The 13,131-nt window shown below is 45.2% G+C and overlaps 1 protein-coding gene across 14 annotated transcripts in view; it reads right to left on the reverse strand.

Annotated features, from left to right (window-relative positions):
* Positions 1 to 1,878: 1,878 nt before the first annotated feature.
* MAST2 (microtubule associated serine/threonine kinase 2) overlaps positions 1,879 to 13,131 on the reverse strand; it is a 199,776-nt gene continuing 188,523 nt past the window's right edge. For 8 of the 14 annotated variants that reach the window (XM_082313777.1, XM_082313785.1, XM_082313775.1 and 5 more), the window contains 5 exons: positions 11,956 to 12,182; positions 10,308 to 10,430; positions 9,137 to 9,273; positions 8,719 to 8,906; positions 1,879 to 8,021 (listed from right to left, as the gene is read on the reverse strand). In XM_082313777.1, the coding sequence (XP_082169903.1) occupies positions 5,944 to 8,021; positions 8,719 to 8,906; positions 9,137 to 9,273; positions 10,308 to 10,430; positions 11,956 to 12,182 (2,753 nt within the window). In that variant the 3' untranslated portion in view covers positions 1,879 to 5,943. The remainder of the gene's footprint in view (positions 8,022 to 8,718; positions 8,907 to 9,136; positions 9,274 to 10,307; positions 10,431 to 11,955; positions 12,183 to 13,131) is intronic. The other 6 variants (XM_082313782.1, XM_082313779.1, XM_082313773.1 and 3 more) reach the window with 2 other exon arrangements.

The raw sequence follows: 13,131 nt of genomic DNA on the forward strand, positions 1-13,131 counted from the left end.
CAAAACCTCCTGTGGGGCTGCCCCTTCCCCCCAGCAAGGGCAGCCCCCCGCTCACAAGGCCACCCAGCCCTCCCACAGCGCACACCATTTATTATTATTATTAGGCCCAAAAAAGGGGGGAAAAGGCTTGCAGAGGTGACAAGCCCTGATCCCCCCCGCTCACAGGGCAGCAAGTGCTGCAGATGCCAGGTTTTGATGGGTCCACAAGTCGCCATTCGGTGCATCCGACAGCAATTCCGGCTGCGGTTTCCATTTGGGGCAGGCTGTCAACAGTGGGGGGCAGAGCACCCGTGTGGATGGTTTCGGCTTTCCCCCTAATTCCCATCTTCAAAATTCCTGGTGAGCTGCAGGCAGCCTGGCTGCCGGCAGCGAGGCTTCGCCCGGGGTCTCTCTCGACCCCTCTGATCCCAAGGGAAGGAGTCAAATCTCGGTGTCGGCGTCAGCAAGCGGGCGCTGACGTGCGCAGAGCTGCCCACGTGCGTGCCATCTTTCAGGAGGAAAATGGCCCTTATTTGTTGCAGCTTAATCCTCTGGGAGAATAAACCGCTGCGGACTAAGAGCAATTTATTTCTGACTGGGGGAACCTCTACAGGAGGGCTGCGGACTTTAAACGCAGCCCTAATTAAACTCTAGCTAGTAAGTCCTAAAAAAGGGGAGAAACTCGATGTTCCCATGAAGATGTAATTTGAAAAGCTCTTGTTGCCGCATCTCCGCTCGGCCCCAAAGAGCAGGACCAGAGCGGTGCTCCTGGCCCCCCGTGTCGACGGAGTGCGATGCTGTGGACTCGGGCCGCGGGGCACAGCCGGCCCTCGCTCTGCGCCAGTCCCTGCACAGAGCCACCGGCGGCCGCGGGAGCTGCGAGCCTTGCCGTGCCAGAGAAAGGCCATTTTGTTCAACGCCAGAGATGCCACAGCATCCTTTCGCTGCGCGCTCTGCGCCCCCGTCCCCCTGAGCCGCGCCGTCCCTCTCGGCGTGGGCAGGAGCATCACTCTTCTCTGAACGGACGTCAGCAATGACGAACAGCGGCGCGGCGAGAGGCTGCCGGCAGAGGCACTGCAAATCTCCCGTGGACGGAGCTGTGCTTCGCTCCCGATTCCTGCTCGGCAGCTTCTCTGGAGCACGGAGACACGGGATATTTTGAGCATCCTCAGCAGCGGCAGATGAGGCCGGGTCCAATCCCCCAGACGCGAGCGTCTCCCCAGCTCTCTATTTCCAAGGACAGGAATAAGCCTTTGAAGGCTTTTCCATGTGGAGAGTGCACACCTGCAAATGTTAAAAGCAAAGGGCTGTTTCTGGAAAGGGTTTGGGTGGTATATTATCCAGTCAGCCTAAATAACTGGGTGCAGAAGGGGGCTACCTAGCTCCTGCTGCCTCATGCCGTTTGGCTAATCCAAGCCAATGCCCTACGTGCGCCCCTGGCAGCCGCTGCCCTTTGGATGTTATTGTGCGCGCGATTCATACCCCCACCAGCTACTGCGTTCAGTCGCATCCTCTCCTTGTCTTGCTGTTTTCTCCTGTTGCTCAGCTAAGTTTCGCGTCTTATACGTTTTTACCCCTTTCGTAAGGACTGACCCTGCGTTAGCAGGGACACGGGACACTACATACTTAAGGGACTCTTGGTGGAGGATGGTAAATTCCCGGCTTGAGTTTCAGAGCGGAAAGGTTTGGCTTACCCATACATCTGGCCCATGGAGCAGAAAATCCCAAATAGCCTGGCAGATTTACTCCAGTACCTCCGACACCCACTCCACAGGCTGTTTTCTGCCCCGCCAAGCAGCCGGCTGACGGCACAGCCACCCCCGGCGCTGCGGGAGAGCAAGGGGAGACCGAACAAGAAACACAGACGAGTTTGAATTTATGTATAAAAAAAAAAAAAAATAATATTTATTTTGGAGGAGGATTTGAACATCGACATGCAGGTACAACATGAATAAAAATTATTGCACCGCTATTATGTGGCAATTGTTCAAGTTTCTAAAAACACAGAAATTCTACACTTTCTCTTATCTAGCTAAGTGCTGAGTGACACGGCTTGGCGGAGCCCAGCTCAGGAGGTGCTCTCACAGCCACCTGGATATGGTAATCGAACACAACGTAAACACACACTTCTGTCAAATCTTCTACTAGAAGTACAGAATTATCCTTCACATCCAGTAAGAGAAAACCAGAGAAAGACTTTATCCTCCCCTCTTCGGAAGAAAGAAAAAAAAAAAAAAAAAAATTGAAATACTCCAAATCACACCTTAATGCAAGTGTGGCAACCAAAACCACTGGTCACTCCTACCCCTTCCCCGGCAAGCGCTCTTTAGTATATTAGCAGCCAAAGGCCTCTGACATTCGGACCCAGGAGTGGCCATTACAATGCTAAAGTCTAATATTTACAATAAATATCATCCATTTCTCTTAGTTTGCAACAGTAAGAGACAAAGGGAAAAATAACACTGAAATGAGGCCCGGGGCAGGAATGCGCCGGCGGGACGCAGGAGCAGAGAGGAGCTGCAGAGGCTGCAACCAGCTTTTATGCCACCATCCCGAGAGGGATGAGGAGCAGGAGACACATCCAAGCCGACAGAAGGAAACAGGGACACAAAGCAGGAAAGCAGCGTATTTGGATGGTCATACGCACAGCTCATTCACCAAACGCACACGCACGCAACTTCTACCCCCCACCTGTCTGGCTCAGGGTTATCTACGGAGGCCAAGTTCTCGGCTGGCTGAATGCTTCGCTCGGGTACCGCGGGTCCGATCCTGCGCTGGGGAACAGGCCCTCGCTCTTCACACACAGCTTTTCCAACATCTCGTTCCTCCCCGACATGCTTTGCAAGCTTATTTGAGAAGGTATTTAAGCAATTCTTAGCAGAGCAAGGAATAAGTCTTGGTGTATCTACCTGGTTTATTATCAAAATTTTATAGAAAAAAATCTTTTTGCCCAAACTTTTTGCTAAGGTGCGCCACATAAATTTGACAGAAGGTGGAACCGGGACGATGGGGCACCTGGCACGCCAAGGGAAACTGCAGGACTGACCAGGAGCAGGGGATACGGGGCTTCACTGAGATGCTTTCCTGGTAACGCTGTTTGGCTTTGGCTTCCAAAAAACCAGGGTTTTTTAAATTGCACTGATCACTTTCTGTACCGTAGCTACAAAAGAGGTGACGTCACACATCCCTCACCTCTTCTTTGGCCAATTCAGGCAAAAGCAGCAAAAGCTGTGACACAGCAAGTTTTTTCACTCCTCTTTTTAGGCATTAGAAAGGATAACTCTGCAACTCGGCACTGGAACCACTGGCTGCAAAGGGAGGGAGTCGGCAGCTAATACAGCTGGTACCTTCAGAGGGTCCCATCCCAGCCTGCGTGGGATGAGCCAGGTTACCCAGCCCTATCTCCTGAGAGAGAGGTTCCCCCTTAGGTTTTTTAAACGCAGAGCCCTTTGTGGATGCCCCAGGAGCATGCTCACAGAAGCAGCTGTGTCACCGCCAGGAGCAGGAGACGGGGACCTGCCACCCAGGGAACAGCCGGGGCGGATCGCGTCCTCACGCAGCTCTGGGCTCACTGCTTAGTTGATACAGAGACTTCCATCTTGCCAAGGTTAGGTGCTCTCAGGAGAGAAGCTTGAGGCTTGTCTTTGTAATTACCACAGACTCAGGATGCTGAATCAATTTTTCACTCTTCCCGTCCATTTTATCATATAGTGCACTGCCAGTCGGACCTTGCGTCTCAGCAATTTTTCAGTAGATCAACCCGTCAGGGAGAAAACCAGCCAGAGAAGTACCAGATCCTGCCACGTCTGTTCCTTACTTGCTATTGCTCCAAATCAGCACAGAATGATGCTCATCAACAAGAGTGCTTTGAGAGGCTGGAGATACCCAGGACCCTGACAAGGCAGTGGAAATATTGCGGTTTATCCTTGCAAACCAAGTGTAAATGAGTAGCCTGTGAATTCCAGGAAAAAGAGCAAAGAGACAGCACAGCAGGCTCTGCTCTCAATACTGTCACAGCGAGGTTTATTAACGTGTTATCTGGGAGCGTTGAGGCTTTGGTTAGTGTATTAACAACACCATACATGTTCACACAGACACACGGAGTAAACACTCATTTAAACATGTTTTTTAAAAAAAAAAAAAGCTCAAACCAAACCAAAACTTGGTCCAGAAATGAAATCCAAGCAGCCAAAATCCAGTATATAATTGGGGGAAACAATGGTTATACAGAGAGAAGCAAGGTGAGAGTCCAGACATTTTTGTGATTTGTGGATTGAGCCGAAATCGATTTGAAAGAGATGGAGAAAATATATTCCTATATAAAAACATATTTGCATTTAGGGGAAGCGAATCAAAACTTCAAGTTCAGAAAAAGCCAAGACAATGAAGAAGGCGGCGGTGTAATGAAATGAGACCAACAGAGGCAGGTTTTAGCTTGAAATACTGTTGCACAGTCGGTCTGCTTCTAACAGAGTAAGCCAGTGAGCAGGATACTAGACCTTGCGGGTGATCCGCAGGGAGATACACTCAGACAAGACTAGAATAAAAGCTGAGCACAATCTGGGACAAATGACGGGAGTGTTCATTGAGAGGAACCTTTAATTGGATGAAGAAATGGCTTACAGTGCTATAGGTATCACCACTCGACACATTTATTGGTGTATTATTATTGATCTAATCCTCGGCAAAGAGCACTGTTATCCAGAGTCGGTCACACTGAAAGCAAAGCAATGTCTAAACCTAAGAGCAAAGAGTAATTTTTAAATGGAAAGTGACCTCAGCAGTGGAAATGATCTAGCTATCAAAGCTGAAATCTTAAAATATCACATGTGTTTTGAAGTCTGCTTGCAGCTTGTCCACAGAACTCGAGGAGTCAGAACTCTTCATAGGTTTTTTTGTTTTTAAAACGGGCAGATTCAGAAAACTCAGCAAGTTTCCCAAGCCCCAATTCAGAAATGTTAAGGAACACCTTAAAATCCCTGCCTATTTAGACTCACCAAGAGAAGGAAAAGTCTCCAAAGGCCATTTATCATTGAGATAACTTTGCCCAAGACATACTTGAGAACACGCGACTACAAATTTCTCTACTTTAAAATCAACCTACAAGGCACCCCTTTCCTGGGGTCATTTATTCTGAGGCAGGGCAAGTTATGAATTGAAGCCAGAGAAAGGAAGATAAAACGTCACTAAAATTTTAAAAACAGAGGGAAAAGTTGCCATATGTCCCATAAAGGATAAGTAAAAGCAATCCCCCCAGAAAAAACAGCTTACGGATTGGAGATTTCTCTTTCTGATAATTCCATTGAAAAATACTTTTACTTGGTTTAAAGAGAAGACGGGGACCTCGCTCTGTCCGACCCCTCCAGCCAAGTCCCTTGCCTCTGTATCCTCTAAGGACACGTGCAGGACTGTGAATGCACACAGTGGCAAAGAGGTCTTACTTGCACCGAAGAGGGTTTGTCGTTCCAGAATAACTTGCGGACAAGAGAGCAGTTTTCTTCTCCTTGTCAAAGGACATCAGATTGTAAATTCAAAGAAAAAACTTGAAATTTGTGAATTTCAATGGCATTTCAAAAAAAGATTGAAAAGCAGAAATTTAAAAGTAAGCTGCCTTTTTTGTACTCAGAATTTTGGGGATCTCAAATAAACGCAGGATTAGAGGGAAGAGCACAACAGGCCCTAAACTCAGGCAAAATAAAAGGTCTGGAAGGGAAAAAAGTCAAACTGTTTCTTAAGCCCTGCTTTAAAGATACCCTGTTCTAAAGAGACCTCAAACAGCAAGCATTACTGTGTACAAAAATAGAATAGCAAGGATGAAAAAACACAAAAAACAGTATGAAAAAAACCCTCCCAAAAATAGATGTACACAAGTTCTATTTTATATTAGTGTATATTACAAAATTCAAACATGCAGTCTCTATTTTTAATGTAGAATGCTCCAGTCCACGTGTACCAGGGATGCTGCTATGTTTTCTTTACAGCACCATCATGTGACAGGGGAAAGTCTTGTATTTTTAACTGATTTCCAACCTCTTTGCTTTTTGCTTGCGCGAGAGTCCCTTCTTTACAGGGCCTCGTGCTGCCATCTGGCAGAGGAGAGGCTCTCAGAGCTGCCTGTCCAAGAGCGTGAGACAGCTCTTTTGATGGAGTGATTTTGCAGCTACCTCCCAACACTTCAGATGCTTTAGCACTGCAAAAAGTTGCCTCCTTTTTTGCCACCCCGGGACACGTTGCCTCCCGGGGCTTTGCTGAGTTTAACGACTCTGCGCAGGATCCGCTCCTTGTGGTCAGACTGTCTGTGCTAGATAGTTTGGCTTTCTCTTGACATGCTCCTGCTTGTGAAGTTTCCTGCCTTTTCTGTTTCGAATCTCTCTCTTCTTTACAGGAGGCACCCAAATGGGGGAAATCCTTTCTCTTTTCCACCTCTCCGGAACCAGACATACTGAGCTTCAAAGGGCCTAACACGCTTTGAGCTAGCGGCACTAACTGGGACACCGAGAGAGCTCTTTCGATAGCACCGGGGACGAGGAGCGTGGAGGATACGGGACCTGCTGGGCTCGTTTTGCTGGCGGTTGAAGCACTCTCTGCCTGGGATGAACTGGGTTGCTTTTCAGAACTAGGACTTTTTTGGGACATTTCCCTCGTGCTTCCAGGAGACAGAAATGAGGTGCTGTGCTGTCCTGCAGGCTGAAGCATCTCCTTTTGATCCTTCTCACTGCGATCCGCAGGGCTTACCGAGAGAGGAGTGCTCACGCTTGCCATGCACCACGAAGGAAGTGCCAGCAGAGGTTTGGAATCCTGTTTTTTCTGACTGCTTTCGGTTAGCAGAGGGTCTTTCAGGTCAAGCTTACCACACAAGGCCCCTGAAGAGTCACCTTCTTCAAGTTCCAGGAGTTTGATAGACGGGCACTGTATATGTTGTGTGTGATCTATTGTTTTTTGAGTACTTGTAGTTCTCCCTAGGTCTTTGATTGCTTCAGAAGACTTGTCTTTTGGACCAAAACACTCAAAAGTTTTCTTTTCTGCCAATTTATGTTCCTTTGCAGTTGTTTCTGATCTTAGGAATGGCTTTTCTGAATTAGCTAATTTTTCTGGAGAAGTTCTTGGGAGGACCTCTGATGGGGAAGGGTGCACACCGATTTGCAGTGGCTCTGAAACAGGCTTGGCTTGTTGATTGTTTCCCTTCTGCAAATCTTCTGTACCTTTTGGATCTTCAGGAAGAAAGGCATCATCTTCAATACTATCCTTGCTTTCCAATTTAGATGAAAACTTATTATCCTCATTAAAAGAATCTGAGCCTTGGTCTCCACTGTCAGGGGGCTTGTCCAGTCTTCTCCCATCCTGACTATCTTCTGAACCATCATCCGTTTCATCTTCAGAAGAATCTACTTCTCTGATGGCCTCTTGCTTTTGCAGAGACTCCCTCCTCTCCACCCTGTCCTGTCGAATAGCACCCAATTTCCGTGAACCCGGCTTCTGCAACATCCCTTTTTCTGCTAGCCCAAGTTTGCCACCTGTTGTTTCATTCGCAGATTCTTGTAAGCTCTGGAGACTAGGATCCCTCTGGAGCATCTCCTTCTTAAATTCAGAGTGAGAGATATCCAAGCTATGCTTACGTGAGGAAGCCAGCTTCTTCTCGGAAGAGGACAGCGAGGCAGCCAGTTTCTCGGCCGACTGCACTCTCTTCAGCAAAGGAGACCTAGGGGGCTCAGCACTTTTGGGGCGAGAAATTTGTCTCACCAGTGGTGGAGAGGAGTGTAGTTTTACTGGAAAAGACTGAATAATACTGGAGCTGCCAACTGAGTGCCCTGGTAAAGGAGATGGGGAGCGCTGCGGCGATGTGGACTGTGGGGTTGGTGACGGAGTGTGAGCTAGCGGTGACAGAGGGATGTTTCCTGCGGATTTACGCCTTGGAGATCTGTATTGCCTTTGAAGCTTTGGTGCTAGTCCATGCAGAGAGCTGGGTCGGATGTGTCCAGAGCTGGCTGGAGAATTGGGAACACTGGAACTGGGAGAGCTGCTCTGGGAAGAATTGCCACCAACTTAAAAGAGAAAAAAAAATTTTAAAAAAGACTAAGAAGATTAATATATATTTGGCCGTTAAAACAAGTTATTGAAAATAAGACAGGCAAAGTCAAGACAAAATGCCACGTTACCACAAAGCACTGCAGTAATATTACAAGATAATATTGCATGGCTTCTGATGGAAAATTCACATCATTGTCACGCAACACCAGAATATAGTAAGAAATACCCTGCTATCGGAACGTTTTTCCTGAAAAAAAAAAACTTCCAAGCAGATAAACAATGTGTTTCATTGCTATTCTCAAGATGCAAATCTCTTTATTCCGTCAGCTGATTCAATTTTCCAATATGACTTTGCCACACTGTTTTGATTCCTTTTCTCTCAAGTAATATAGAAAATGTGTCAAACTGCTACAAAAACATTGCAACTTATAATACAAATTTGCATCAAAGTGAAAGGATGCTGTAGTACAGCGAATGCATTCTTAAAAGGATGTATGGATTTTCATGTTTAAATGAATCAATGAATGAGAATACATCCATCCTTAAGGTAATCAACATCGCAGCTGTCATTTCACTTCACAAACAGACCTACTACCTGCTGCTGTGTATTTCACTTCAAAAATTAATCAATAAGCAAAAATCTTCTCCAAGTTTTTTTCTGTTTGTGTGGATTTTTTTGGTTTTTTGTTTTGTTTTGTTCCTTTTTTTTACCTGAGTGTACAGACTCGGGAGTGGATCTGTAACTCTGTGTTGGTGACCGAGGAGACAGGTTGTGAGTTGGAGAGCCAGGCACACTTTCTCCAGAAGACAGAGAGCGGTTCAGTGAAGATAAACTACGGCTGGTGTGAAGCAGCGACGCTTGTTTAGTGATCTTCCTCAACAAAGAACTCTTCTTCTTACTGTGGAAGAGCATTCAAAAGTTGTTTACAAGCCCAAAGGATTTATTTACCTTTATTGGCATATTTCAGTCAATTTTATGGCACAGTTAAAGAGAAAAAGAAAACAAAAAGAAAAGAAGAACTAAAGGATGTACCTGCTGATATATGATATCTGCAAATTGATTTGACAAGATCTCTCTTACATTATCTTGGTTACCATTTGATTTTCACAGAGAAACATCAAAACGAACCTTTCCTGACCATCCTTAGTTTTGCTCTTCTTGTTCCTACGAGCCATCTTGGATTTGTAGCTGGCTTTTCGAGCTGGACCAACTTTGATGGATGTGTTCTCAAATGGCGTGGTGGAGATGGACACTTTATTTCCACTCTGTCAGAAACAAGACACAGAGACATTGCTTAAAATGTGACTATTTGAAGCAGATCTGCAGGCTAAGTAGGTAGGCTGCTAGTTTACTGCTGCCTGCCATTTTGTAATCCTTTGTCAAACTCTATTTTCCCCTTTGCATTTCCACCTATCATTTATTAAGGAATTGCTGAGAGAGAGCCCTCTTTAGTCAGGCTTTCACAAACAATTAGCTGAGACCCCAGCTGGTAGGTAAAGCGTCCCAGAGCAGACAGAACACAGCACCTGACCTCCCTCATTGAGATCCCAACTGCCTCAATTTAATACTTGTAATTCTTGGAAACTTGAACAAAGTGATATTCTGTCACCAATCCTATTCCCAGTGCTCTGACTGATGGCAAATGTGAGCGTATCAGGCATCTATCATGATGAATCTGCAACACAGAGCATGGCTTGTCTCACTCATCTTAAAAAAAAAAAAAAAAAAAAATCCTAATTGCTCCTCTATTTGCAGTCCCAAAGATTTCTGTCTCTTGGAACGGTCCAAAATTTTGGGTTTTATTTCCGTAAATGCATTCAGCTCAGAGGAGGTATCAAAATGCAAGTCATTTAACTGGATAATTTTAAGACCAACCATTACAAAGCTGCTTTTAAATACCACTAGGAATAATCCTTGAGAAAGCAGTATTAAGAGCTAATAACATTAGGACAGCCTAAAGGAAAAAAATAAAAGTAATTTGGAAAATTTTTAAGGTATTTGTTTCTTAAAGTAATGTTTGAGGAAACACATACTTAAATCTTATTAACCTTTGTCTCTACAGCTGATAAAAAATGTATCTGACTGGTCCTTATTTCTCACACAAAATATCTGAGTTCAGCTTAAATTACATGCAGAAATTTTGGAGATTTAGGGATCAAGCTGCAGCAATGAGTTTTTGCAAAACAAGGGCCAGGTGCTGTGTACATACTTGTATTTCAGACAATGCCAATTAGATACCTATGGCGTTTTAAACAAGGTGGCTCATATTTTCCAAAATGTAACAGTGCTGAGTCCCTACCTTCAGAATCAGCTCCACCACTTCTGTGTGCACCAGTCCATTGACCGGCTCCCCGTTGACATGGGTTATCAGATCCCCTTCACGCAGACCTGCTTCGTTTGCTGGACCGCCTTCCTCCACGTGCTGGCAACGAGAAAGGGGTGACTGATTTGAGAAAAGGAACGTACAACATTGCTGGCCAGATCAGACTCAAAGCCCAACCATCTCATCTCTTGCTGCAGCCAGCATCAGCTGCTTCAAAGAAGGGTGAAAGAAACCACTGACTGGCACAGCCAAGAGCAAAAATCTGCGCTCTTCCACTCCTCCCCCAGCATCCTGCCAGTCTTCTGCTGATCCAAGGCAGCCAGCCAGGATGGTTAAGCTGATCAAGAGACCAGCTCCTCCCAAAGCAAAAGGCTTAACACACTTCCAAAAATTTTCAGCACTCAGGAATGTTAACTAGATACTCTTGATTTCCAGACAAGCATTCAATCTCTTTAAATTTCTTTGCCATCCCAAATCCAGCATCCTTCCACATACATGCTGGAACCCAAGGCGGCCAACAGACTTTTAAATAAGACGCTGCTTCACGTGTTTAGGGTGCCTATATTGCATCTCAACCCAAACAGAGTTTCTTTTTCCACTTTCCATCCTTTATTAACCTATCCAACATCAGATCTTTTCCCCCATGAACACATTGCCTTTCCCCATCACTGTTCAGAAAGGTAAGCCTCCTTTACAGCGAGGAGACAGATATGCTTGAGAATACCGCAACTCTCCCTCTAGCCAGAAAAGGCTACAAATCAGTATCTTGGTAAACTCAGCATTTTTCAAGGAAAGCAGAGAGGAGCAAGGGAAAAATGCAGCTTCAGATTGTTTTTCTAGGTAAGAATGAGCGTTAAATAATGACCAAAGCATATGAAGTCCAACTTGTCTAATGAACACAGAGATACAAGGAAAAGAATGAACCACATTTACCCTGACTCCGTTCTCCCTAACTACACAATTCAAACAGCACTGCTTCGGGGAACGGATCATTCCTAGAAGTCGTATATGTTAACAAAAAAGGAACACAGAGATCAAGTACCAGAAGTAATGGGAAGGAAGAGATACAGACATGGAAACCAGACCTTTTAGCATAGCACACAACTAAGCCAAGAGCTAAATCCCTAGGCAATCAGCACAGCAGCAGTGATGCTTTAAGGCTTGTAATCAATTCCAAGTGACTGCTTGGAAAACCCCAGCAGACTTAACTGATCAGAAGCAGGCTATAATCGCTAACACAGGTCTGAATAAATTAGCCACGACTGGCCCTCATGCAACAACCCCAATAAAGAGAAAGAGGGTATGTACACAGAAACATGCTTTAAAGTATGTGCTACAGGTGAAAGAAGGTGGATTCATGTAACCAGGGAAGAAAGAAGGAAAGAAAGATTGCTGTAGTTCTGTGACGGGCTTGAAAACTGCTACAGGTAAACCCCAAAGTGTTGTTATTTATGTATTTTTTTATTTTAAAGGGTTTCCCCCATCCCAAAAAGATAACTTTGGGTCTGAATAAGGAGAGAGAAAACAGGGTGGCAAAATACAATTTATAAAGCTAAATCCCACAACCCTGGCTAAACGCATTTCGGGCCCCAAGGGTACTCTTTTTAGAAAAGCAGAGACATACCCAGACCATGTGATGCACAGTGTAGATATCACTGTCACCCATATAGACGCGAATGGCACGGAGAGTGAAACCATATTTCTTTCCAGCCCGATGGATGATGATTGGTGGTTTCAGGTTTGCGATAGCAGGAGAAAAGTCGCGGCTGGGTGAGGAGTCCCTCGAAGATGGGTTGGAGGATAGAGAATGAGGTGACATTGGACTGGCCAATGGAGAACACGTGTGGTGATCTACAGTGATGACACAAAGGTGGGCAAATATTAGGAAACCAGGCCTCCAAAAGAGAGAAAATTCTTGTTAGAGAACAGCTAGGAAACCATCTCTCCCAATGCTCTTAAAGCTGGTGGTCTTCACCAGAGCTGGGTTTGCCTGCAGCTTCAACTAATTCATGCTTCGAAACCCAAAAATCAGCAGAGTTTCCAAAAAGCACATTTGGAGGTGTGTATTTAATACAGCAGCACTGCTTGCCTAGGATTATGGTTGGGTCACAGTGGTTACTTCTCTTTCAGGGATTTACAACCCATCATAAGCATTTGCTCCAGGCACAATCCTGGAACACCCCATTTAAAGGTTATGATATATTATCCTCCTTCAAAAGACCAGATAGGCTCTAGATCTTGGTGCAAGTTACATGTTGGTGCTGAGATAAATCAAAATCAGTTAGTATTAACATGAAAAAAATCAGTAGGTAATCAGACAACAACTACATCTAGGTAGTCTTGGCAGCGTTTTAAATTCACAGGGGCAAAAATATTTAACCCTAAAAGTTTACCTACTGCAGGGACTTTGCTACTGAAAAACAACATCACAAGGGTATTTCAGAGTGCGTTTCCCAAACGAAGAGCCAAGGGCTGGGCTATTGGCTAAACTGTCTTACTCTGCTTGCTAGTGGAACAACATCCACTTTTAAAAATACAAAGCAAATACACAACTCTCATTTTAAAGTGAAGCTGGTCAACATCAGTAAAATAAACCCAAAGAGCAGGAATATTAAATGCAGCTGTACAAGGTAATCCCTAACCATTAAGAAACACCTGCTGAATTGCCCAGCACATATTTACCTGGCAGATGAGGGCAGCTCTGGAGGAACCTTTGCTGGGTGATTAAATACACATTTTAGAGATTTTCATGAGGGAGTTTGTAGTTCTAAAAGCAACCAGCACCCAAACCACAAGAAAT

The sequence above is a fragment of the Platalea leucorodia genome (genome assembly GCF_965183815.1).
Source record: "Platalea leucorodia genome assembly, chromosome: 5".
In the NCBI taxonomy this organism is placed as follows: Eukaryota; Metazoa; Chordata; class Aves; order Pelecaniformes; family Threskiornithidae; genus Platalea; species Platalea leucorodia.